The sequence below is a fragment of the Oryza sativa genome, chromosome 3, assembly GCF_034140825.1.
Source record: "Oryza sativa Japonica Group chromosome 3, ASM3414082v1".
NCBI lineage: Eukaryota > Viridiplantae > Streptophyta > Magnoliopsida > Poales > Poaceae > Oryza > Oryza sativa.
In genome coordinates this window covers 24,551,595-24,578,972 of record NC_089037.1, presented here as the reverse complement: position 1 = coordinate 24,578,972, position 27,378 = coordinate 24,551,595, and the positions used below count along the sequence as shown (strand labels likewise).

The following is a 27,378-nucleotide window of genomic DNA, read 5'->3' as shown; positions in this document are numbered from 1 at the left end:
TGCATGCTAGCAATACTTTGAAGGTTTATTTGTCTCTAGCATAGCTTGTATGTATTCTAGTCTTTTCATGAGATTTAGATTTTACTTTTAAGTGAGATGATGCATGACACTTAAATTCTATACTTGAATTAAGAAAATATGCAATGTTGATGCTAGCATATGGTTTGATCTATAAATACTCTATATATATGCTTTATTGAATTGTTATTCCTCAAATAGCTTTAATTGCTCATTGTGAGAAAGACAATAAAATATAAAAAAAATGAATACCGAATCCTTGGAAACAGTCTTGACGACAAGGACGTATTCGATGTGAGCAAAATAATGGGTGCCGAATCCCTGGAAACAGTCTTGATGACAGGGATGTACCTGGAATAAAAGAGAAAAATATGAGCAAAAAGGCTCAAGAAAAGAAAAAATTGAAAAAAAAATTCTCTTGGTTATTTTGTGCTAAAGGTTATTTGAGAAAGAGTGATAAATGCAATAGGTATATGTGTTTAGTGTTTATTCTTCAACCTATGTGCTTGTTAAGATGTTGCATTATAAATCGTATGAAATCATGAATTTCGATTGTTGATTCAAGCTTAATTGTAAAATCTTTGGTTCATGGTTATACTTTAATGCATGCTTGTTATGTTATAGATGGGTTCATCTTCTTTTTATTGCAACACATGACTTGATATGCTATAAGCTCTTGAACATTAATGAACATAATTCCTATGCTTGATGAAATCATTGTCAAAAGGGAGAGAAGTAATGTGAAAATTTTTGGATTTTTGGAGAAGCAAGGTGAATTTTTGGAGAGTTGTTGAGAAGAGCATGTTTTTGGTTCAATTGGGAATTTCTTTTTTTTTTAAAAAGGGGGAGAAGTTTTCTTTTGGATTTTTGAGCACGATATGTACATTTGTACGAAGTCTGCTTTTTACCACTTTTGTTTTTATTTTTCCAAACACCAAAACATTTTTATGGGTTTGCCAATGTGTTCATCAAGGGGGAGATTGTAAAATCAAAGGTATTTTTGATTATTATTTTGTGATGAACAATTGGGCATTGGAGATTATTGGTTTTGTTATTTGGAATTTATTCACGAAGTGGTTTTGGAGATGATTGGATTTCACAGGTGATTGCAGGATTCGTCATTTTATGTGACCAGTCAGACCGGGCTCTGGTAGTCGATCAGACCGGCGTGTAATGCGCGGTCAGACCGGCGCAGCACGCGGTCTGACCAGCCGACACTGTGTCGGTTTCGGTTTCGGGTTGTTTATTTGGATATTCGAGTTTATTTCATGATTATAACTTCTAGATGGATACTATACGTATGTAATACTATTGTTTGCTGCTAATGAGTCAAGTTGGAGATGGCTTGGTCTCGGAATATGGTTTCTTTGTTTGTTCCATGTGTAGGTGACTCGATGTCTCGGGAGAGTATTTGCGGTGATGGACCGGGAGTCGGCTTGGGGATAAGACGACGTCCGTGGTGGTCAGAGATCATGCGGGATACTTAGGCTTGAGTTGATGGACGTGGTTGATGGAGATTCCATATGGCATACGATGGAGTTATTGTGTGCGTATGAGATGCGGAGTCGAATTTGGAAGGAGTCCAAATTTGGTACGATTGGTTATGTAAAGTTTCTTTCTTGTACTAGAGAGTTTCCTAAGGTGTTTAGGATTCTTAGTATGAGTTTGGTTCGTGGATTTAGGCTGTCTACCTCATGTATAAATAGAGGGGGAGCGTGAGGCTTCCCGGTATCGCTTTTGAGAGCAATTGAGTTGAGTTTTGAGTTAGGGTTTTGAGTTTAGTCGAAATTTTTGTAAGGAGTGCTGTTGGTGCACTTTGTAAACACAGAGAGAATCAATAAAGTCATCATCTACTTTAAGAGTTCTTCGATTTGTGTTTACCAGGTTTCGGCGATCAGACCGGCGGGAGCACGGCGGTCAGACCGGCGGCGGCGACAGCGAGCAGCAGCTGATCTCGGCGGTCGGACCAGAGATATAACCGCGGTCAGACCGATGGCAACCAGGCGGTCAGACCGGCAGGACAACTTCGGTTAGACCGCGATCCGTCGATTTCGAGGGTAACTTTTATTTCCGTTAAAAGTTTTCGGTTTTTGGGTATACCAACCATTCACCCTCCCTCTGGTTGGCTTAGTTCTTGTGATTCGATAAAAAAAAAGGAAAATTGTTTGCTTTTTGTGAAACTTAAGCTGTAGACGTCGAGTTCAACACCCCTTTTCCATTTTTATTTATCATCAACTTACGTACACAGGCTTGACATCTGCAGAACGGATCGAAAGAGGAATCGAAAAGAAATGAAAAGGCAAGATCTGAATATCATCAGATCGACAAGCCGTATTTACAGTGATCATCAGGTACTCAGGCAGCACGACGAACAGACATATATACTCTTCGCCGCCGTGCGTTCGTCGACGAAACCTCTAGCTGGGGGCGAAGCGGTCGAGGAGCAGGCAGACGGTGGCCTCCGGCATGGCCGCGCCGGCGCGGCACGACGCCGTCACCGCCGTGCTTGAAGCCTTGTTGTTGGCTTCCTCTCTCGCCGCCTTATTCCGCCCGGCGGCGGTGGCGGCGTTCTTGGGGGACGACTGCTCGTCGTCAACCTCGGCGTGGCCGCCCCGGCGGCGGGCCTCACGCTGCCGCAGGCCCGACGAGATCTGGCAGAGCCAGGCCCCGACCAAGCTCGGCGGCGACTGCGGTTGCTGCTGCTGCTGCTGCTGCTGCAGCAGCGACGACGACATGATATGCTAATGCTACACGTACGGTGATATTTCAGCAAAAGACAGGAAATGGATTGGCAAGAGGCTTGGGTTTAGTGGCTTTCTTATACTGCTACTGCAAGTCTGCAACTGGAGAGATTACCCAAAAAAAAACAACACTGTTACAAAGATAAGAATTAAGGTGGTGTTTGAATCTCCTGAAGATGAAGATGAATATTAAGTTTTTTACGCAAAACGAGGTGGTATTAACTTATGATTGATTGGGTTTTAATTATCACAAACTTGAAAAATAGATTAATATGATATTTTAAAGCAACTTTCATATAGAAAGTTTTCGCACGAAACACATCGTTTAACAGTTTAAAAAACGTACCAAAAAATCTTAATCTTAATCCAACTTTTGTTGAAGACAAGAACAGGACATAGTAAGAGTATGAAAAATTATGAAGCTATTAACATACGATTAATTGAATTTTAATTATTATAAATTTTAAAAATAAATTCATTTGAGAGCAATTTCTGCATAGAAAGTTTCACAGGAGCTATATAATTTATCAGTTTGAAAAAGAAGTGCTAAGAAAAATCAAGCTTAGAAAATATATGATATGATAAGCAAAAAAAAGTCTTAATAAACATATGATTGGATCGGTTTGGAACTGCGAGCGTGGAAAGTCGGTGGATGCGGCCAAGCGAGGTCGCTGCTGCTGTCGGCCTTGGCGCCTTATCGTCGTGCGTGTCTACTATTCCAGCGGGGTTAGGCGGTGACGTGGACATATATAGGTGACAGCGAGGCGCGTGGCTTATCTGGAACTCTTCTTCGCCACGTAGCTGTTGCCTTTTGTGCTATCGTCTCCTGCGTCTTCTCCTACTACATTTCTGTCGATCGGGATGGAACTTCACGGCGATCAGGTCAGGCGAAACTCTATTATTGGCGCCTTGATTGATTCACTGATGATGTAAATTTATCAAATTATATCTAGACTCGATAAGTGCAAAACTACATATAGTCTAGTACTTCCAGTGATATAAGTAACATTTTTATAGAAGCGAATTTCAGATTATGTTGTTTGATGAGCTATGTTCCCAATTTAAAATGGCTGCATATATCTGATTGGATATAGAGAGAGAAAAAAAAAGCTCGACAAGTATGATTAATTGGCACTGTCGGGAGAGTTTCGAGTTCCTGTGCCACGCACGTGAATATTGAGGAGTGTGGACTTTTTCGCAAAGACGTGTGCGTGGATGGGTTGGGCTGGGATTTTTAGAAAAAAAAAGAAGGCTGCCTAATTTTCAATCTCCTGAAAATACCATAAATTTCAGTCACATTTTATATATACAGAATTACATTGAGATTGTACATCCTTTTTTCTCTCCCTATTATGGGTGTGTTCGGCACCCATGGCTCCCAACACCAATAGTGTGCACGGCAAACAAAGCGGTCCGTTAGCGCGTGATTAATTAAGTATTAGCTAAATTTTTATCAATAATAAATAAATTTGATTTTTTTAAACAACTTTCGTATAGAAACGTTTTGAAAAAAATGTACCGTTTAGCAGTTTGAAAAGTGTGCGCGCGAAAAACGAGGAAGATGGGTTGGGAACTAGGGGTGCGGAACACACCCTATATCTTCATCTCCTCTCCCATTCACTCGCTGAGACACGTAGTAGATGCCACGATGGGTTGCCATCGTCTCCTCTCCGTCTGACCATGCCATCCCTAGCATAGTCGGCTGGACATAAGACGTCACCAGCGCTAGTGAGGCCCGTCACACAAGCCTTCTCCCCTCTTCCCGCCTCCCCCACTCCATTTCTTCCTCCCTAAGCCTATGGCAGATCCATTCTAAAGGTCTTTCTTGTCCCTGCCACCAACCCCGCTCAATACCAGCTTCCATCCCCACATCTCCGGCAGCAGTCGTCGCCATCTCACTACCTGCTACTGGCTACCGCCCAAGTCCAAGTATAGGGAAATCGCCCCCTTCCCCCTACCCAACCCCCACACTAAAACCCTAACCCAAATTTATAGATCCTCTACCGGCACTATAACATAAAAGATTTTTTCTTGCGGTCAAAATCGATTTTCACAAGCTAGTGAGTGTGGGGAGGGGGGGGGGGGAGGGCGGAAAGGCCGCGAGATCTGCACGGGAGGGGGAGGGGGCGTTGTATTTTCCCCTCCCGTAGTCGCTGCCAGTTGGACCCTCTCACCTAGGCCCGCCGCCCTTGCCCAAGTCCACTATTGCCACCGAAAACAACGCCCTTGCCCACCGTCTCCTTGTTGGGAGAGGAGTGGGAGAAGCCATCAGAAGGAGAGGGGCTGGGAGGAGACGAGAGGGAGTGTGAGGAGTGGGGAAAGGAGTTACTTGGAGAAATAAAGGAGGAGAGAAAAAAAAAGAAAGAGGGGTATTTTCGCATGTTAGAAAATTGATTTTCACATGCGGTTGTTGAACTGCGCTCGGGGGGATCATTTTTGCATGCGAAAGCAGTTATGATTCGTCTGTAATCTAAAGGGGGTCTCTTCCGGAAAAATCGATTTTGTAATAGTCTGGAGATGGGTGTTGATCATAGTGAGGAAGATGAAGGGGTCGGCAAGGAGCTCGTTGTCGTCACCCTTGCCGGTAAGCCCTGGTTGCCACCTTGCCCTTTTCTTCTTGTCTCCTCTAGTTCCCTCTCCTTCGGCTGGAGGTTGAAGATGACTCCATATATAGTCGTTCCAGGGAGCAGTTGCTGGAGATTTGGAAAAATCTCAGTCACCTAAACTCTAGCATTTCCATTTAGGAAAATTTTTCCTCTTAAGCTTTCGAACCCGACATAAAAATTGGAAGGGTCTACAGATCGGGCGCTCGTTTTTTTACAAAGAAATCGGGTGCCCACCCCAGCCTACGCCAGCGCATGCAGGAGCAGCCTGCACACGCATGCATGTATACTAGTAATCAATAGTTAGGGTTGTTAAAGTTTTTAAGCAAACTTTAAACTATTTTTTCTCTTAAATTATTTATCCAAATCATAATCCGATTGCACCATTAAACTTGTTGCAATTAAATCTTTAAAACAAGACAACACATGGATATATTCCGACGAAAATTTTTTTAGCTTATTATTGAATTGTTTTTAAACGTTGCACGATGTTCCACCAAATATATCGGAATTGTTTTACTAAGTAAATCGAAAATGTTTCAATCGTTTAAATCAGGCGTTGTTAGACCTTATATAAAAACAATTTTTCAGCAAATAGCGAAATAATGTTTCAGCTCACTGCAACATTAGATCTATACATAATAAAACATTGTGAGTACACTAGGTGAAACATTTTTGGTGGAACAAAAAATAAAATGAATTCCCTTAATAGAGGGTTTCCAAAATATGTGGGTGATTTGTTGCAAAAGAATGTTTCAGTTCACTGCAACATTAAATCTATACACAGTGAAACATTGTGAGTACACTAGGTGAAACATTTTTGGTGGAAAAAGAAATGAAACGAATTCCCTTAATAGAGGGTTTCCAAAATATGTGGGTGATTTGTTGCAAAAGAATGTTTCAGTTCACTGCAACATTCGATCCATACATAGTGAAACATTATAAGTACACTAGGTGAAACATTTTTTGTGGAACAAAAAATGAAACAAATTCCCTTAATAGAGGGTTTCCAAAATATGTGGGTGATTTGTTGCAACGGCGTATATGCTAGGGTGTGGGGGCGGCGCGTGGGCTAGAGGCGAAGGCGCGGGCGCCCGATGCGCCCGATTTTTTCTAGTGGCATCGGGGGCCCGGCGCCAAGGATATCCGGTGTAATTCCGGAATTAAATTGGACGATGCCAAATATTGTACTGGTATTTTTCTGACTTTCCGTTACATATTTTCTCGAGTTGTTTTTGTTTTCTGTTTACCAAATCACCAATCTTTCACTTCTATCTACCTGATTTGTATTGACGAGGCTTCTTGGGTGCCAATGCAATGGAATGGGTACGTAGCCCACAAGCTAAGTATGCAACTGTGATCATCAAAATGAGAATATGCACTGGAAAATTTTTTACAGTGAAATTGGGCGCCCACCCCAGCCTTTGCCAGCGCATGCAGGCGCAGCCTGCATAGCATAGGCATGCATGTATACTAGTAATCAATCAATAGTTAGTGTGGTTAATGTTTTTAAAGAAAACATTAAACTGTTTTTCTCTTAAATTACTTATTCAATTCATGATCTGATTGCACAACTAAATTTGTAGCAATTAAATCTTTAAAACAAGACTACACATAGATATATTACGATGAAAAAAATTAGCTTATTATTGAATTATTTTTAAATGTTGCACGTTGTTCCACCAAGTATGTCGGAATTGTTTCACTAAGTAGAACAAAAATGTTTCAATCGTTTAAATTGGGCGTTGTTTCACCTTATATAAAAACAACGTTTCGGTAAATAGCGAAAGAATATTTCAGTTCACTTCAACATTTGATCCATACGTAGTGAAACATTACAAGTATACTAGGTGAAACATTTTTGGTGAAACAAAAAATGAAACGAATTATATTAATAGAGGGTTTCCAAAATATGTGGGTGATTTGTTGCAAAAGAATGTTTCAATCCGCTGCAACATTATATCTATACATAGTGAAACATTGTGAGTACACTAGGTGAAACATTTTTGATGGAATAAAAAATGAAACGAATTTTCTTAATAGAGGGTTTCCAAAATATGTGGGTGATTTTTTTGCAACGGAGTATGTGGTGGGGACACATTGCAATGCGCGGGTGTGCGTGGGAGAGGCGAGGGCAACACAGGCGCACGTGGTGGGCCCCTGCGCAGCAGGAGCGCCTGATCCATGTGCGTGGCATCAAGCGCCCGGCGCCTGGTGTTTTCGATAAAAATCTATTGGGAAAGATCGCGGATGCTCTAATTAATCTAAACTAAACTGAGCAGACCTAGGCAACAAGTTTGAAACGGGATCTTTGTGTATACAACAGCCCCATTTTTTCTAGCGCGTGAGGAAACGGTATCCATTTGAAGCATTGGAACATGACCATCCCTAATAATCTTAGGTGCGGGTGCTAATTAAGCATTGATTTTACAAAATAAGAAAAAAATACCATAGATCAGGGCTATACATACTTTTAATTTAATGTAAATAGTTTACAGTAAGTTGGGATGGGTCTTGAGTGTATACGCATTGACCCTCTAACCACATCAAGAAAGTTATAGCATCAACCTATTGCTTCTCTTTAGCTATGTCTTGTTGTCAAACGAACATAAATCTTTCGTGACCAACGACAACTAGTGATACGGGAAAGGAGCTCATCCACCTACGTATAACGTATGTAGTCATGATCTGGCTAAGTGGAAGAAGAATCGATACACCAATTCATTTTTTTTACTAAGTAGAAATTAAAATGGTATCCTTAATGCTTGGAATACATGTTCACATTGTTGTCATGAAGTACAGTTCATTGAGGTGGCCACCGAACACTTGTCGGAATAAAAAAAAATGTTCTAGCCAAATAACAGGACCAAAATAAGAAAAAAATGGAAAACCGGACTAAAGATATTCTAAATATATCATAACATTGGCATATATTTAAAATACAATTTTTGGAGACCCTAATTTTTGTGGCCCAGCCTGGTTACTCATGTTGCACGTGCCTAAGAAAGAGCCTACATTGAAACTTTAAACTTCAAATGATTTCCAAAATTACTTTTATGATCAATGACCTGATTATAACACCGTATTCGTTGCAATTAAATACTTGTAACACGATCTTGCTTGATTATATTCTAACGAAGAAAATATATGTTTCAACCATTAAATTTAAAGTTTCATGTGTGACTACGAAATGTTTCAATTGGAATTTGACTTGGTTGCAGATTTTAATTTTTGATTTCATAAATGTTTTCGATGTTTCAGTTGGTAGGACTGCATGCTTCATGTAGTTGGCTTTCGGTGTTGTAATCAATAACTTTTGAATGTTTCATCCTTTTGAAATATTTCATCAAGTGAGCTAAAACATTGAATTGAGAGACGGAACATTTTTCTCCAACTTATAAAACAGCAACACCAGAATTGTAGCTTCTTTCAGATTTTATCTTACCTAACCAATTATCAATAACATATAATATTTTAATATTATAATTATTTATGTAACTTCTATATATCTATTATTATAACAATTAAAGATGTTTCCACCAGAATTTTGGTACAATATCTGTGTTTGAGTTGGTTATATTTCACTCGCATCATATTCGACATGAGTCTAGAATAACTACTATACACTCCTAACCCAGCCCAACCCCTCGCCCTCCCAGCCCAACCCATCCGGCCCACACCATCCCACCGTCTCATCCTGTGCACCTCTACTCGGTACCACGCGCACCCCTCCTCCGGTTGGCATCTTTTCTCTCTCTTTTTTTTTCGTTTTCTCTTTTCTTTCCTTTCTTTTCTTCGGATAATTATGATCTTCTCCCTCTCCTTCCAATCTACTCTTTTCTCTCCTCATTTTCTCTTTTTTCCTCATAAATTTTTTATGCATGTGGCAAGTTTGTTACTTTGCAAAAGCTTTTCATCTATCGTAAAAATAAATTTTACTAATTGAATAATGAAAGTTTTTAATGTTTGGTCCATGGGGTTTAGCAAAATTTACATGCGTCAACTTATGGAATAGCCACCCAATCGATTTGTAAGGCTATGGAAAGGTGTAAATAAGGGTTTCTTCGTGTGGTGACGCATGAAGTGAGCGTAACTGGGTTCAATGCTATATATATTATTTCTAACTTTGTTTTTCTATTATTTTGTTTTTCTTGTTTTGGCTTATTGTTTAAATTGATAGAATTTTTATCAATTGTGAAAATTGTCTTCACCCTGTTGCAACACACAAATATTTTTGCTAGTATAATAAAATATCAAACATATGCGCTTTTTTTAAGGTGGAGTACTTGTGCGCTTGTGTGCATGTGGTGTCGTATGTACTAGTATATGCAACAAAATTAACAAAATATATTAATAAAATTCCTTAAGTGCCCCAAAATTTCACCCCGAATCCTTCTATACCATTGAGATTTGCTTGAACCCTTATATACCTGAGTTTTTGTTCTGGTTCTTACATGGTCACTGTGTTAATACTTCATCAAGAGTTCGTCCTTTTTTAAAGACTAGCCTAGAACCTAGGGGTGGGCATTCGGTCTAACCGAGAAATTCGGTTCGGGCTTGGTCTTTTGGAAAATTCGGTCTTCAGAATCACAAGACTGATCGGTCTTCAAGAAAACTCAAGACCGAGCACTTCGGTCTTCAGTTAGTTCAGTTCGGCCTCGGTCATAGACCGAACTAACCATAATCGCAGTTTGAGCATAAAAAAAATTAATCACAAAAAATAAGTAATCCATACAAGAATCAATGAATCGAAGTAAGTCGGATGAATAACTAGGATGTGATGCCACTAGAAAATAGAGCACATGATTCAGAAAAAAAAAAGAGAAGCAAATCAAAGCAAATCGATCTTGCATCCCATCGATCTCCACCATTCTACCGGAAGCTCCAGATCCCATCCACCGGGGTGCGGCTACGGCCTACGACGATGACGCGAACCACTGAAGCAGGGGAATCCTAGGCGGGGGCCCACCCCACCGCGCCAGCCATGCCATTCCTCTCGACGCCGTCGTTCGACCTCTCTGCCGGCGCCGAGCCCACCCTCGCCCACGCTCTCCTCCTCCTGCTGACGCCCCTCACCAGCTTACCCCGCAGCAGCAGTAGGCAGTGCCAGCGTCAGAGGCGGTGGCGCGGAGCTGCTGTGGCCTGTGGGAGGCGGAGGAGCGATTGCGGGAGACTATCCGAGAGCTCCAACGTCAGTGTCACCAGCACGGGGGAGGAGGGGATGGGGATGGGAAGGGGAGGAAGTGGATGGAGAGGAGGATGGTGGTGGTGGGGTGGATAAGGTCGTGTGGAATGGATAAGGTCGTGGGGTCCTATAGTGGTGGTGGGTTTTGCTGAGGAGGTATTGGGCCTAATGGGCTAGTACTATATTTCGGTTTTTTCGGTCAATTCGGTTAACCGAGCTCCAAAACTGAATTGACCGAACTAAATTTAGTTAGTAGAAACTGCTGACCGAATTTTTCAGTCTCGGTTAGTTCGGTTTCGGTCTCGGTCATTTTGGTTCAGTTTTTTTCTGCCCACCCCTACTAGAACCTATGCGTTGCAATGGAAAACAAATTGAATTTCTAGCTTATTAAATTGATTAATAAGCACTTATTTAATCTAAGTAATACTATGATTTTTCTTATTGAAAAAAATATGTGATTTTGAAATTTGAGGGGAGCCAATAATGAATTGGGAGAGGACTTAAAGATGGTGTGTAATAATACAGATTGTGAGACTCATATGTTAGTGATAAGGTGGTGCTGGAATGGACACCACCACTACTAACATTTTAAGTAGTACAGAAATGACCTTATTCTCCCAACCACTTAGCTAAAAGGTACAATTGTTCCATGTAGATCAAGTTATCTGCTTTATGAAAAGATAGCATGGATAAACTATTTGAGTTATGGAAAAAAATAGCAAGGATAAACTACCAAAATCATTGAAATGTCAAAAATTATGAAACTTTACGAATTTGAAAAGTAATTTTTGACTGGTTAAGTTTGTAGAAAAATAGTAATACTTTTAATACAAAACAAACATATTATCAAAATATATTCAATTTTAGATTTAATGAAACTAATTTAACATTTTAGATGTTGCTAAAGTTTTTTATAAACGTGGTAAAACTTAAAAAAGTTTTAAAACGACTTGTAATAAGAAACGAACAGAGTACCACCTAAACAGTTATTAAAATATTTTTAGAAAATAAATGATATGATAGATTAGTATAGGATATATCACTCGATAAATATGCAATTTAAAATTCGACTTTTATACGTTAAATATAACTAGAAATATACGTAAACTAGTTTTAGTTAAATTAATTTGTTCCGATTGTTACTACTTTTAGAAGTCCTACACAAGTACTAACAAATGTAACCTTGCATCACTACTAAAAAGGAGCTCTTTGGATTGTAGACACACTGTAACTGGTCGCATATGTAAAAATCATCCTTTCATTTAGCGGATCGTTAAGAGGACCGCATGTAAAAATCGATTTTCGCAGATGGATCTCTTAGCAGTCCGCGCGCAAAAATAAGCCTATTTTTGCAGACGGACCTCTTAAGCGGCCGCACGATTTTCGCATGCGGATCTTGCCTACAAGTCTATTCTCCCTCCTATTTTCCCTCTTCAACACTTCAAAATTTCATCCTTATCCACTCATCCTTATCCTCTCCTTTCTCACACTCTCACCTCTCCCTCAATCTCTCACTCTGTCTCCTCTCTCACTCTCCTCTCACTGTCGGGTATGGGTGGCGCCGCGGCCGACGGCGGGCGGCGGGCGCGGACGGTGGTGGGCGGTGGGCACAGACGGCGGCAGCCAACGACTTGGTGGCGGGTGGATTCGCCTCCGCCGGCATCGCGACGGGCGGCGTGGTCGACAGGGGATGGAAGGCGGTGGCTCCCTCGCCCTCCCCCACGCTGCTCAGGCAGCGGGCTTGAGCAGGAGGCCGGCGGGGCTCTCTCCCGTCCTCCCCCGTGTGGATCCAGCGGCGGGCGGCACGGTGGCCACCGCCGACAACGACAAGGAGGAAGTGGCTGGGAGCGGCATCCTTGGCCCCATGACAGCTGGATCCACGCCGCCCCCACCGCCGCTGACGATGAGAAGGAGGTGGCCAGGAGCAATGCACACGCACGCCGGCCAGATCCGCGCTGCCCCTCTGATGAGGAGGATGAGGAGGAGGCGGCCGAGAGCGGCGCCACTGGTCTTGCGCACACGCGGGCTGGCCGGATCCACGCCGGCCCCACCAACGACAACGACGAGGAGGCGGTGGCTAGGAGCGGTGCCGCCAGCCCCTCGTGCACGCGCGCTGGCTGGATCCACGCCGCCCTCGCCGATGACGATGAGGAGGAGGCGGCGGCTGGCCAGAACGGCATAGCCAGCCCCTTGCGAATGCGCGTCGGCCGGACTCGTGCTGCCACTGCCGGATTTTAGGGTTTTTTGTTTTTTTTTTGAATTTTTATTTTTTCGTGCGGGCGATATAAGCAACCGCACGCGAAAAATCTGATTTTCGCGTGTGGGTGCGCCACCCGCACATAAAAATTAGATTTTCGCAGACGTTTTGGTGCAGACAGGCTGGGCTTCCACACGCAAAAATAGGTTTTGGCCCACACAGAAAAATTGTGTGCTAGTGTATGTTTGTTAATCTATCTTATCTTTTTTTAAAAAAATTATATAACTTTTGAGGTGACATGTGAGAAATGAGGTGATATCGCTTGAGGGATGAAAATCCAATCTTCTTTTATCATAAACTCAAGCCATGCATGCACTAGAAAGAAAAAATAAAGTTGGAAAATATGAAAAGCAACCAGCAGAGAAGACAGAACAAAAACATTAATTAAGCTAGCCAAGAATTAATCTAGCTAGCATCCGCCCTCATATTTGTTGAAATTAAGCTAGCCAGCAGCAGGCTTGGGGATCGGCCATTAATTTTTGTTACACTTCGATTAATTCTGCTTGTTGAGATTAATAACTAATTAACCACTACTTAAACTACTACTACTTGCTAAACATACTCTACTATAAACTCAATTTACTTAATTAATTATCTCACAAGCACTTTAGTAGCGTTAGTTCTTTGGACGCCGAGGACTCCACGCTGCGCTGCCGCTGCTGCTGCTGATGATGACGCTGCTGATGCTGCTGCTGCTGCTCCAAGCTGCTGCCGCTTTGCCACCCCTGCCTCCCGAGGCTGATCTCCAGGCTTGGCACCCTCGATGGCGTCTGCTGCTGCTGCTGCTGCTTCATGCACGCCTGCGCTGCTGCGGCGACGACGACGCTGCTGCCCCTCATCGTCGTCGTCGTCGACGTGGTCTGCGGTGTCAGCGGCGGCGGCGGCGACCACGTCGTCGTCGTCGGCGTCCAGCAGCCTGAAGCTGCAGGAGGCGACGACCTAGCAAAGCCTGCAGTACCCGACGATCGTCGTCCAATCCTGCTGGCGACTACTACAATCTCATCATCATGGTTGCCTGCAGCCGCAGCAGCAGCAGCAGGCAGACGTTGTTGTCCCATGTTCTTGATCCCTAGGCTGCTATGGGCTGCAGCATCTTGCTGTACCGCCAGCTGCTGCCCTGATGATCCCCTCCAACCTCCCTGCATCATCTTTTACATGATTAATTAATTAAAACTCACAATTAATATATATACACATATCCATGTCAACATGTAATGCAGATCGATGATGAGTAGTAATTAACGGCATTAAACTGTACACATCTGAAGACCTGGCCGATTTATCATCGAGGCAGGACAAGCTCTGCAATATACAGTATATACTACTGTTTGGACATGCATTCAATCAGGAGCGAGTACAGTAATTAACCGGTCCAAAGGCAAAAATATTTGGCACGTATATATGGCAGAGGGTACAGTGCTAGCTAGCTGGAGTAAGGTACGTACAGCCTGCAGGGACATTGAAAATATGCTGTTTGTAGTCCCCAACACTGCAAATATCAATTACTCCCCTAATTAAACCTCTATATCCCCACACCTAGCGCTGTATACAGAGAAAACCCATTAATGTGCAGGATGTGATCCATATAAATGCATGTGACCATCATGCACTTAATTTTTAGTTTTGTGGGGACACATCAATGAGAATAACACTCCTATTGAGTTTTAGTTAATTATTTTTAAGGGGAAAACATAAGGGGGATCTGGAAGTGTGGTAATTTAAAGATTGATTGAAAAATATGATCCAAAATACAGGAAAGAGAAAATAAAAAAAAGGTCAAAAGGAGGAAAGCCAGGAATTAAGCTAGAGTTTAAGGTCATGTTTATTTCACCCCAGAAATTGCCAGACATGATTGCCACCCAAATGTGTTGCTAATTGATGGCAATACCTTAGACAAGATGTGAATTTTTTTAAAAAAAGAGTGTATGACGTGTGGGCCTCTAGATTAAAATAAAACGTACTATGGCCTGATTTAACTGTGGCAACGAAACAAACAATAATAGGCTAACGGAGTTTGACAAATTTGGTAGTAAACCAGACACCCCTATGAAAGTATGAATTATTGATTATTGAATCACCTGTTTTCACCAAATTAATAAAATAGCAGTGATAAAGTAAACCTACTTATATTTTGTGGTGGTTAGCTTAGATAATGGGCAAATTAAATATGCATTACTTTTCTGATAATCTAAATCAATCTAACCGGCCTTTATATAGCTGTATATACGTAGAGACCAACGGCAAGCACGGATGTGAATGTATGATCAATTATATGCATATACCAGCTGGTTTTGTTTGATGAGGTAGTGGTGAGTGGACACGATGTAGGGGCAAGGCAGCGGCAGCCCACAAGCAGTGGTTTGCTGCTGGGCGAACTGCGGCTGGCACCAGGCGCTGCTCATCATCGTCTCTTGATGATGCTCACCCGGCGACCCTGCTGCCTGCCTTCTGCAATAAAACAACACAAATAAATTAATATTGCATCATACTCCGGCTCTCAGTTAATTTTCTTCGCTAACAGGTGATACATTTCATCAATCAAATTAAATTTGTTAATTAGGAATTCTAACAGACAGCTCGGTAGCTAGGCGGCTGTGTTCCTTCCCCCATTTTCCCAACCCACCTCTCTCGTTTTTTGTGCGCACGTTTTTCAAACTGCTAAACGGTACAATTTATGCAAAAAAAAAACTTTTAAAAACATATTAATCTATTTTTTTAAAAAATAGTTAATACTTAACTAATTATGCAATAATACGAGCTTTATTTTGCGTTCCCCTCCTCTCGAACACAGCCTGACCCCACACACCCCATCGATCTAGCGCTCCACACTCCCAGCTAGTTTTTTCCTTTTACACATCTGTAACACTACTTCCGTCTCTAAAATATAGGACGTAAAATTTGTTTTACATGGACTACATTGTATTATTTTTCTATAATATATTATCAGCAACTACAAAATTTACGTAATATAAATAAAACTCGAATATGTACGAATATATCTTAATATCACATGCGTAACAGTAAACATGCATATTGTTATAGTTTAATTATTAGTTAAAACTTTCATAAATTTGGATGGTGGGAGCATTCTGCATGTAGCGTATTTTTTTTTGGCTAATAACTACACAACAGAAGACTTGGGGTGTGCTTTGTATTAATTAAGAATTAATATTTAGGACAACCAAATTAGAAAGAAAACAAGCTAAGACATATGTCCAAAACGACAATAAATTAAAAATGACCGGAGGTAGTACTAGCATATATATATATATATATATATATATATATGTGTGTGTGTGTGTGTGTGCGCAAAAGAAGCAGCTGGAATTAAAAGAACTAGACGAGAAAATATGCCTGCAGACTGCAGTGTACATCTGATGATAGCAAGATATACGTACTGTAGTACATATGCATGTACAGAGATATATACGTAGCGGATCACGTGACGTAGAATCGTAGATACATACATACTGTATATACATACGTACACGTACGCAGGCCGGGGGTCAGACAAGAGCAGCAGACACAATGAATACAACGTGCAGAGAAACAGTTAAAACCATCAGAGATTACAACTCATCACACAAACAAAGATGCATGCAGCAGCAGCTAGCTAGCTAGCACACTCACACGTACGTACATACTGTACGTACACAGCGGCACAGAAGGAATTAACTCCGTCTCGCCTGGCAAGCTAGGCCAGAGCCCAGAGAGAGGATCTCGCTCGCTCTCATACATTGTCGTCGCTTGTGTACGCAATCAACGCATCATCGTCAGAGATCGAGAGACACGAGAGCAAAGGCACAAAGAGCCCGGCATTAGCAGCAGCAGTGACAGTGTCGTCGTTGTGCTGTTAATGCAATGTTTGCTAGCTACAGCTAGCTAGCTGCTGCCAAGTTGGCTTGTCCATGCTCGCCACTAGCTAAAGCTGTGTTTAGTATCTAAAATTAGGAAGAAGTTTAGTTTCTGAAATTAGGGAGAAGTTTAGAGAAAGTTGGTATTTTGAAAAAAAAAAGTTAAGAGTTTATGTGTGTAGGAAAGTTTTGGATGTGATGTGATGTGATGGAAAGTTGGGAGCTGGAGGAAGTTTGGTGTGAACTAAACAGGGCCTAAGTAATAGATCTCCTACATGGCCACAAAATATATATAGGGAGTGTTTAATTAGATAAAAAAAATTTTGGTAAAAATATCATATCAAATGTTTGACACATGCATGGAGTATTAAATGTAGACGAAAAAAAAACCAAATGCACAGTTTGCATGTAAATTGCGAGACGAATATTTTGAGCCTAATTACGCCATGATATCATAACGATATGATGCTACAGTATATATTTGCTAATGATAGATTAATTAGGTTTAATAAATTCATCTCGCAGTTTACAGGTGGAATCTGTAATTTATTTTGTTACGTTTAATATTTTAAATATGTGTCCGTATACTTTAAAAAGTTTTTAGCCAAAGAACTAAACATGGCCATAGAGGAGTAACTTGTAGCGTTTAAAATTTATTTCAAATATAACTAACTAAACTGTAATCATCTCTGACTTAATTTCTACATCCGTTTTCTTTTCTTACCAATCACACAACTAATTAATTATCTCATAACTAACCGATCTTCTTAGGCCTGTTTGGTTGGTGCCACATTTTGCCACACTTGAGGTATGTTAGTTTGACCAAATGTGGCTAGTGTTTGGTTTGTTTCTATAACTTTGGTATGCCACACTTTCTACTCTTTTGGTCCCACTAGTCATAAACCCTTTTCTTAGTCAAAGTTTGCCACAAGCGTGGCCATCAAATTTTGAGCCACATAACAGCCCCTTAATTTTCCTAGAGAAAATTTTAAAAATATTTTCTTAGTACTACATGCGCTAATTAGAGGTCGCTGTGTGCATGGCAGGCTTTCTGGGCTGCTCGGTCAAGGCAAGGGATGGATGGATGGATGGATGGAAATGTAGTCGATCGCAGGGCGCAGAAGCAAGCAAGCAAGCTGAGCTGCAGCAGCGGCTTGTCATCTTCTACTTGTTTTACGCCAAGATTCCGGCCACCACTAGCCCTGATGCATGGGTGCAGGGGGACAATTGATATGGATCTGGCCATGGAAATCAATGAATCATCACAAGAGCAACAACTAAGGCATATATGCAGCCCTCTCTCAGCTATCTGCTGCATATATCCCTGCTGCCACTGCTACGTACCTACAGCTGCTATACTTCTACTCCATCCATAAAAAAAAAACTTAACCTAGAAGAAAACACGGGTCTAGACAGACAGAATGTATGGACCAGATTTATACAACGGCAAGATGCAATGCAATGCGGATTAACAAAAAAGAGACGGAGAAACACACAAGACCAAACGCGCCCCCTTTCTCGGCAAGTGAGCGAGAGAAAAAAATATATAGAGAGAAACCCTAGCTAGCTACACTCCCGGTCCGTACGTGGTATGGTGGCTAGACTTCTGCTCCTTCCGTTCAGGAAAAACTCAATTGAGAGCCAATATAATCTCTTCTAAATTGAGTTTTTTTTATAAAGGGAGTAGCTCTGTGCATGCTTAATATTGGGACCTCAGAGAGAATAGATCAGCTACTGTAGCTGCAACAAAACTGCAGTACTGCAAGCAAGGAGAAGAGGGGGAGGCCAGAAGAAAGTCTTGCCATGCATCATGACCTTTCTTCCAGCAGCCAGTACAATTTTTATTTCTTTTTTGCAAACATTAATGATAGCTACTAGTAGGCATTACTTTTCCTTTAAAGACATTAATCAATGTCCCCCAGCCCAGGCCATGTCCACCCTGGGTAGCATATGTGATAATAGTCGTCTGATAGATGGCTCTATCCCTGTGTGCATGCTGAGCATACACCAGAGGATGTGTCATGCATGAGAGTTTGAATCACGAGAGAAGGACAGTATATGCATGGCTGTAGTAGTAGTACTACTACATCAGACAGTATGCAGGATTTGTCACCCTTAGCTATAGCTAGCCACCTTGTTCTCTGGGAGATATATGTATTCATGCATAAGTGAAGGGAAATATGCATGACAGCCAATAGAAGTTGTTAGCACTCAATTCCCATTGTGTCGAAAAGGACGACCGATAACCAAATATTGGTCCAGGGATCAAATCCTAGGATTGACAATGGGGTACACTACTGCAACCGCACCCTTCCAAAACCTATCACACCGCACCACACAAAACTAATGAGAGAAAATAAGTTGTTATTATATATAAGAAAGGGGAATAGTATGCGAGGAAACCATCAAATGAGTGATAACCCATGAAACCATACCTAAAAAGTAAGAGCATTCTACGGTCCTTAAGGATGTACCATAAGATACTAAAAATTTAGTATAAAATTTAGTACCTCATAGTATCTAGATATAAAGAGATACCAAATTTGCAATAGAAAAAATGGTGCCTCATGTTACCCCTCAAGGACTGTAAAATTGCTCAAAAAGTAATGTCTTAAATATGAATAATAATGCGATAAAATTCATTTATTCTATTACATAGGCCTAAGTAGTACAGTTATTCTAAGATCATACACGTACAATTATACAAGGGTTATAAAAGTGTGTTTTTTTTAAACTTTAGTTTATTAAAGTACAACCCTTGTGTGTGTGTGTCTATATATATATATATATATATATATATATATATATATATATATATATATATATATATATATATATATATATATATATATCATAGGTATGAAATTAAGGCTTGTAGATACAGTTACACGTCATAGCAAATCCTCTCAAAACCTCACACTACCCAAACTAATAATGGGAGGAAAAAGTTTTATCATGTGTAAATAAATATAGATTCATGAATTTGACCAATATCTTAATCTGCACAATAATACACGAATACTTCACTTATTTTTTACATATGCCTAAGTAAGTTACTGTAATTAAGTTCACAGCCAGTCATCCTAGATATAACATATATAGTAGGTCAATTGAAGTATTTGATAAATGTTCACCAGCCTGATGTATATTCTAGGCGTGAAATTAAGTATCCTAGATCGATATACACATAACCAGATGTGAAGCTAGAATCAAATGGAGAGGGTTTCAATCGCTTGCTTTACCCTCTATATATTGGGACAAGATCAAGTTTAGACTGGAACGAGTATGTAAGTTTTAATTTAGAAGGTGCATATATAGTGAAAATAGATAAATTATAGCTAAAAAAATGTCTGAGCTAGGTTCCTGCACCCCATGCACATGTAGCTCCGCCCCTGCACGTAACCGATATTTAATTTTGTAATAATGTTGTTAATAATTATTTCCCGTGGGTAAAATGCTAGCAAACATCTCATGTGGTAGTTCTTGAGAAAACAAGCTTTTGAAAAACATGGGTAAAAACTAATTGTTTTAGGAAACTTGTTTTTCCTCCAAAATAACAGGTTTTTTTTGGAAAAAATCAATATATAAATATATGAGAATTCCTTCCTTTAGATAAAATACATAAGATTCTTGCAGAAAATATTTGTTAATTATTCGACCCCAAGTTCTTTTAAAAAATTTAAAATGTAAAATACAATTTAATATGTTTATACTTTATGGAACATATTAATAATGATATATAATATACACAATTTTCCTGTTCGTAGCTTTCTCAGATCAGCTTCTTAATTATAAAATCCTTCAGAATCACTCCCATCTACTTAATTCATCCATACAAATATCCATATGACAAATACCATGTGTATTTGTGGATAATATGCATTACACACAATGTTTGATATGATGATCCCCTCATTTTTTGCATTCCTAATTTTCTGGAGTATATATGAACGGACCGTTGTTAATTTGTACTAAAAATCCATTAATTTGAATCTGTCGTACATTCTCTGAACGTTTAATGATAATTTGTTAACTTGTACTTCTACACAGGACAAAACCTGATTGAAATGATGCGTTAAGTGTCTGAAAATCAAGTAGGAGTACTAGATCTACTCTCTAAATGCGCTACTGAGGATATTTAATTAATAACAATCATATCAAAACAGGAGTACTTCTGCGACACAAACCGGCTGCAGTCTTATTAATATTTTAGATGCATCCCTGGTCATGTTAATGAAAAGGGAATTGCTAATGTAGTGTCGAATATCAAGTTTAATTAAGTAACGATGCCAAATAGTAAGACAATATAACTGTTAAACTTGCACATTCTGACAATATGTGAACATCGAAACATATTAATAATATTGATTTTTTAATTAATGTGACTTATATATTTGCATCCTTGAGATTGAAGGCCCTATTAATTAAATGTTATCAATTAATTATATGTATAACCATAAACCATAAATGGAAATTAAAACGTCGTTTCATGCAAACCGTACCCCTTCACATAATTAATTTGATATAGAGAAAGTTAACATGAGCATTGTACAAATTAGTATCGAAAGACAATTATGAGTCGATCTAATAGATCCGGCACATGAGTTTAATTATGATGTACATTCAAATAGCTCCAAAATTTTCTGCCATGCAATTTAACTGCCCCACATACTTGCAAGCATGCATTGATGTATATAAAGACATATCTGTTTAATTGCATGCACAGAAGATGCTCAAATCCAACAAAACATGCATCAAATGGAGAAAAATGGAAGACGCAGAGATTTGCAGCCACAACGTACAATATAATTTTTTTATAATACAAATGCCGATTATGCAAAAAAAAAAGGAAGAATCAAATTAAGGTTAGAAACAACCCTGATGTGTAAAAGAAAAGGGAAACCCTAGCTGATACTTTTATTTCATTCATTGCGCAATATTAGTGTGCTACAATAATTAATTAATCGACCAGATATAATGTGGAGTATACTAACCTAATATTGGCGATTGCAATTGAAGAGGTGTTACCAAGCACGTCAAAGCCATCCACTCCACCACCTCCTCTCCTCAGAAAGCCCATATCTCTCATCTGCCCATGGCCTGCAGGCACCACATAGATGCATGTCTGACCAACTAATTCATATGCAAAAATTATGTGTTTTTGGTTATGGATGGAACAGTTCAGTATATGATATATATATGCCTCCACTAAAATCATATATATAAACGGTACTACCCAATATATACAGTGCTAGCTAGACTGCATGCTTTGCTAGCTTTATGGGACATTCCTAGCAAAACCATACACACATCCCATGCCAATAATTCAGCTAGCATTATGTGATTTGACCTTACTGAATGATCAACTCAGGCAAGAAAATATGTCTCTGGAAAAGAAGAAGTTATTATTTTCTAGGCCTTGTTTTACCTTCAGCACATGTTCTGTCTGTGGTTCCCTTCACTGTTCTATACATCTGCACCAGGTCAAGCAAATAAGCTAAGTAAAACAAAGGCAAAAAGAGAGAATAGACTAGACCTCGCGCGTGTTCCATTTGGTTTACTTTTGCAGTTAATCATACTAGTGTGTCTTAAGATGCAAAATGTTATAGCGAGAGAGACCAAAAATAAAAAAGAAAAGAGAGCTAATCGATAAAAAAATTTATTATTATACAATTATACATACTTTAGTTACATTGTTTTATTCTCTTGAATGTTGATATGGACTAGAGTGAGAGATCTACTTGCCTGCAGGTGACTCTTCACATGAGCCAGCGTGAGATCTTTCACGTTCATCAACTCCAATACTGACTTTGGTGTCGCTCCTAGAAACATAGTGAAAATTAATAGCTTCATTTTACAACATTTTTTTTTTCATAATGAACGATCGAACTTGTTAAATCCGTAGTATATGGTACACATGAATAAGAGAAAATTTCAAAACAACAAGGAAACCATGATAGCAAATACTGGATTGGATTAGAAAAAAAAAACTCTTCGAACAACAATGCTTTCAAAAAGTAAACGGGAAAACTACAAATGGAGTCACAAGATTGCAAACAATCGATGCATTATATTGGAACAGCTAAGGGGGGAAAAAGTCAATTTGACTCCTCTGAAATTCATACAAGAACAAAAAAGAAAGTTAATACAAGAACACGCGAGAAACTCAAGTTGCAGGTGTATATATTGAATAGACACAATTCCCTTGTCTCATGTGATTGTGCAAAAACTTCAACTAGTCCAAGAACAGTCATGTGAATTGAAAAAGGTCAAACAGCAAAAGGAACAATCGAACAAGAAGAAGAAGCAAGCAAAGCATTAATTAACTAATTAATTACATCCAAGGCTGTATGATCTGTATGTGCATAGTATATATGCATGCATATGAACCTACTTTCATGGCCTCCAAGAAGCTCGACGGCTTGCACAAAGTGCGCATGGAGAGCCGTCGTCCATCGCATCCTCGGCGCCCTAGAGCTCCTCTTCCCACCTCCACCGCCATTCCCGGATCTCGCCGCCGCAACGCCGCCGGTGCCGGTGGCGCCGCCGGAGCACACAGGGCTGCCGCCGCTGGCGCTCTTCTTGAATCTCTGGATCTGGCTAGGTTGGTGCAGCCGCTGCTGCTGCTGGAGGTTGCAGCCGCCATTGTTGTACTGCTCCGCCGCCGCCGCCGCCGCCGTGCCAAACCCTAGGCACAGCTTTGGCTCAGCCAACTGCTCCATCGTCTCGCCGCCGGCGGCCATGTCCGGCGGCGAAGGCGGGCTTATGTGGAGTGACAGATCCGGCGCGGTGGCAGCAGTAGTCGCCATTGCTGTTTCTTGGGAGAAAACTGAAAGGATTTTTCAGCTTCTTCCAAAGCTAAGAAAATGAGTTGGTGTGGGAAGCTTCTTCTTCTTGCAAGCTAGAAGAGAGATATATGAGAGAAGCGAGAAGCTAGCTAGGGAGGGATCTTGGTTGATTAGGTCATGAGTGGCATATGATGATTCTTGTATAGGGCTTTGTGTTTGTGGGTGAGATCGATGGATCGATGCATAGGGAATGGGGCTAGCAATAGCTTAGATAGGGAGAGGAATAATGGAGGAAGAAGTTGTTGGGTGTCTCATGGTACAAATTGTGGGGGGGGGGGGGGGGGGGTGATAGCATAGCAGCATCATTGGCAATAGCGAAGTTGGTGGAAGAAACTAGCTTTTGTGTGCGTGTGGGGGCTGTTTGATCAATATGCACGGGGAGCTGGTGGAGCAGGCACCACCACTGTATATTTGCCATGCAATTTTTTTTCCCTCTCCGGTCTTCTTGTTTTTTTTTTTTTGTTCTTCTAGAGGGGACTCATCAGCTTGACACATTGATTTGTTTGCTTTCTTGATGGGTTGTAGCAGACCAGCAATAAGGAATGGTCTAACAGGGTTGGTGCATGGGCTCTAAAACTGACTTGACACGATACATATCTTTTTTTTTCCTGTATATTTCAAATCTTCATATTGTATGTATTAAATGGTAACCCTTGTTACACCGTGTGTATTTTTGCTAGATGAAGTGTCACTACAAAGCCGACATCACCGCGGTACATCATCGGGAGTGACACTCTTAAGTGCAATGTCAGTTGTGCAACCGGCAGTGTAAAAACGGTCATGAAAATTTCCGACCGACCGACTCTAGTTTCCGACTAGCTTCTACCAACCTATCATGTGAAAATGGTAACCAAAACAAAAATCTGAATGGAAAAAAATATGGAAACGGAAGCGGGAACAATTTTCCCGTTATCCCGACCATTTCCATATTTTACTGTATTCTTGTGGCAATTACCATTTTTATACTAAGGTAATTACCATTCTATCTGATCTAATTAATGTTTTTATAATAAAGTAATTACCATATTTCTAATACCCCAATATCTATGCTTCATGTTTCTATCTGATATGTAGTTTAGAGGCTCGTCAACTCCTCAACCAAATCATTATAGTTTGAGTGCAAGTCTAAAAGAGTGACAATTTATAATTTACCAAGTGTAAGCTTGAATTTATTTGCTTATATTATATAGTTAAACAAAGCTAAATATGTGATTCCATTGTTCCATGTTTTACCGGTTTCCTATCGACATCAACATGTTTTTGTCCATATGATTCTGTTTCCGTTTTTATGATATTTTTTATACCATTTTCCTTTCCAGCTTTAGTGTTTGTGTGAAAAATATGGTTACTGAAATGGTCGAAGCTATTTTCATCCATATATAGACAAAAAAAGGGGGAAAATTGGTTCCATGCCATCCAAAGTATGCGATTTAAGTTTTACAAATCAAAAGGTTGTAACACCATCGAAAGTCCAAATTACGTCCCCTGACTATTTCGATAGTCCGAATTAACACCCCCCTAATTCCAAGATTGGATATTTGACACCCCAAAACTCTTAAATCCAAACAAATTCCCCTCCATTTCTATGCCTCCCTCTCTCTCTCTCTCTCTCAGCTCAAACCCACCCTTGTCCAGGTCGTCTGAGATGTTCAGGAGGACAAGCTGCCTCTATGAGGAGGCGGCAAACCCGCCCTTGTCCAGGTCGTCCGAGATGTTGAGACGATGACAAGCTATGGATGTGTGGAGGCCATCCTGCAAGCTAGAGGTGGCGGTGGCTATCATGAAGTTGGAGGCCTGCGGTACCAATGATAGGATCTTCCTCCTCCCCCTCTGCATCCACCCTTCACTGGCTCACTGCCGGTTGCATAGCCCCAAGCTTGGCGCCTGCCCTTCACCGCTGGTCGCCCACCCCAAGTCTCTGTCACCACCCCAACACAGAGCTCAAGGTTTACCTCTGTTGCATTCCTGAATCGAGCTCAAGCTTGGCCACCGGCCGCTACCTCCACCAGCCTCCATGATGGGAGCTTGAGTTGGCCTCCCCATGTACCTCTGACCGCCAGCTCCACGGACAAGAGGACGGGTCATCATGCCACGCCGCTTTTGCCCCACCACCTCTTCCTTCATGAGTATCCCTGTCGTCGTCAACTCCGTTGGCGCTGCCGGCACACCATGGCCCCATCGACCATCGCCGTCGGTGCCCCCTGGACCTACCTAATTGACCCCGCTGGACTTCCCCATTTCTTCCTCACTGCTAGGGGACATGCCCCTCCTCTGCTCCACGGGTTGCTACCTGCGTAGGTTGAGCCTAGCAAGAGGGTCGCAATGACTGAGGCCCTACCGTGTCGGAGCCTAAGTCGCCTCCCAAGGTTGATCCAAGGAAAGAGGGGGACCTATGGCTGAGTCCCACATTGTCGGAGCCCATGTTGGCTTCTTGGCAAAGAGGGATGGCAACGACAGAGCACCCTCGTTGTTGTTGCCTGCTGGGGTCGAGCCGGGGAGTTGAGGAATGGAAGATGCACTGATAGGTGGGTCCACCGATTTTTAATATTTTGTTGTTGACTAGATTGCCACGTGTGCACCACATAGGCTAAAAACTACTCCGGATTGAAGGGGGGGGTAATTTGTTCGGATTTAGGAGTTCATGGTGTCAAATGTCTGGTATTGGAGTTCGATCGCAATAGTTCAGGAGGGTAATTTGGACTTTTTCCATACTTTAATAGCATCCTATATTTACTCTTGTCCGTTAGAACATAAGTACCCATCTTCCAAGCTCTTGGGATGGGCATATTGAGTCAGAATCTGCATTCTCATCCTTCCCACTGATCCCGTTCGAGTCCAGCTCTTGCTCGCTCCCCATCCAACAAAAACTTGACCTCTCATTCCTCCTTCCCCTTTTGAACATAAGGGTGAGGTGGCAAGCTCCTTCATGCCGGATCTTCCACCTGCTGCTGGGTTGTGATTTGGCTCCAGGTTGAGGTCTTCATGACGGTATTGTGTAGTAGCTCCACCCCACCACCCCCAAATACCACCGCCATTGGCATGATTTGGCTTCAAGTTAATTTCCGCTGTTTCGAGCTCCTCCACTATCAAATACTCCCTCCGTTTCAAAATGTTTGACACCGTTGACTTTTTAGCACATGTTTGACCGTTCGTCTTATTCAAAAACTTTTGTGAAATATGTAAAATTATATGCCTACATAAAAATATATTTAACAATGAATCAAATGATAGGAAAAGAATTAATAATTACTTAAATTTTTTGAATAAGACGAATGGACGAACGGTCAAATATATGCTAAAAAAGTCAACGGCGTCAAACATTTTGAAACGGAGGGAGTACCAGTATTTCCCAATTCCAACCGTCAGCTACAACCTACAACCAACAGCCATGGCAAAGCAGTTGACATCGTGTCATTGGGCTCATGGGGCAGATCATCGCATTTTCTCACATGATGTGCCCCTCATTGTTTGAAGAGCGCTCCTACTTGCACTCGCACATGCACATGTTGTAGGGAATTGGGCCCAAGTGAAGCAATCCTAGAAAATAGCTAGAGGTATGGAAATGAAGGGTAACATTATCATTTACTATGAAATTTTTGTACAAAAAATGAAAAAAAAAGTAAAGCTGAACAGATGTGTATGGAAATGGTATAAAGAGTAATGTTGGAAACAAAGATAATGGTATTAAAGTATATACTAATACTTTCAGTGGTGAACCTAATTTAAAATTTACCGGGGTCATGTATGTACTACTACTCTAATCATCAACGAATATTGTCATTAATATAACAAAACAACTAGAAATACACATGCTACCTGATGTCAGGTGCACCCGGTAAGATGTACAAAGGAACACCACTGAATCTTTCGAT

At 40.9% G+C, this 27,378-nt stretch overlaps 2 protein-coding genes across 3 annotated transcripts; both read right to left on the bottom strand.

The window, feature by feature from the left end:
• Window positions 1–2,213: 2,213 nt before the first annotated feature.
• LOC4333487 (uncharacterized) lies at window positions 2,214–2,833 on the bottom strand. Its single transcript, XM_015774408.3, has one exon. The coding sequence runs from the start codon at window positions 2,751–2,753 to the stop codon at window positions 2,436–2,438; it is 318 nt and encodes a 105-aa protein (XP_015629894.1). The 5' UTR covers window positions 2,754–2,833; the 3' UTR covers window positions 2,214–2,435.
• Window positions 2,834–13,166: 10,333 nt separating this feature from the next.
• On the bottom strand, window positions 13,167–23,714 carry LOC9269134 (uncharacterized). 2 transcript variants are annotated; one of them, XM_015774428.3, is made up of 6 exons: window positions 23,053–23,714; window positions 22,404–22,480; window positions 22,087–22,132; window positions 21,653–21,758; window positions 15,087–15,252; window positions 13,167–13,952 (listed from the first exon to the last, which is right to left on the bottom strand). In XM_015774428.3, exons 1-6 carry the CDS (start codon window positions 23,465–23,467, stop codon window positions 13,401–13,403), a joined length of 1,362 nt encoding a protein of 453 aa, XP_015629914.1. In that variant the 5' UTR covers window positions 23,468–23,714; the 3' UTR covers window positions 13,167–13,400. The 2 variants fall into 2 exon arrangements, with proteins under 2 accessions (XP_015629914.1, XP_015629915.1); XM_015774429.3 differs by having other exon boundaries at window positions 13,167–13,943; window positions 23,053–23,615.
• Between the last annotated feature and the right edge of the window lie 3,664 nt (window positions 23,715–27,378).

Bases quoted from the DNA above. Each gene is read 5' to 3' on its own strand.
- LOC9269134 (XM_015774428.3), bottom strand. From the start codon at position 23,467: ATGGCGACTACTGCTGCCACCGCGCCGGATCTGTCACTCCACATAAGC. The intron at 15,253-21,652 runs GTTAGTATACTC...GTTTTATTGCAG, and splicing joins ATTGCAATCGCCAATATTAG to AAGGCAGGCAGCAGGGTCGC. The intron at 13,953-15,086 runs GTATATGCATAT...ATCATGTAAAAG, and splicing joins TCATCAAACAAAACCAGCTG to ATGATGCAGGGAGGTTGGAG.
- LOC4333487 (XM_015774408.3), bottom strand. From the start codon at position 2,753: ATGTCGTCGTCGCTGCTGCAGCAGCAGCAGCAGCAGCAGCAACCGCAG.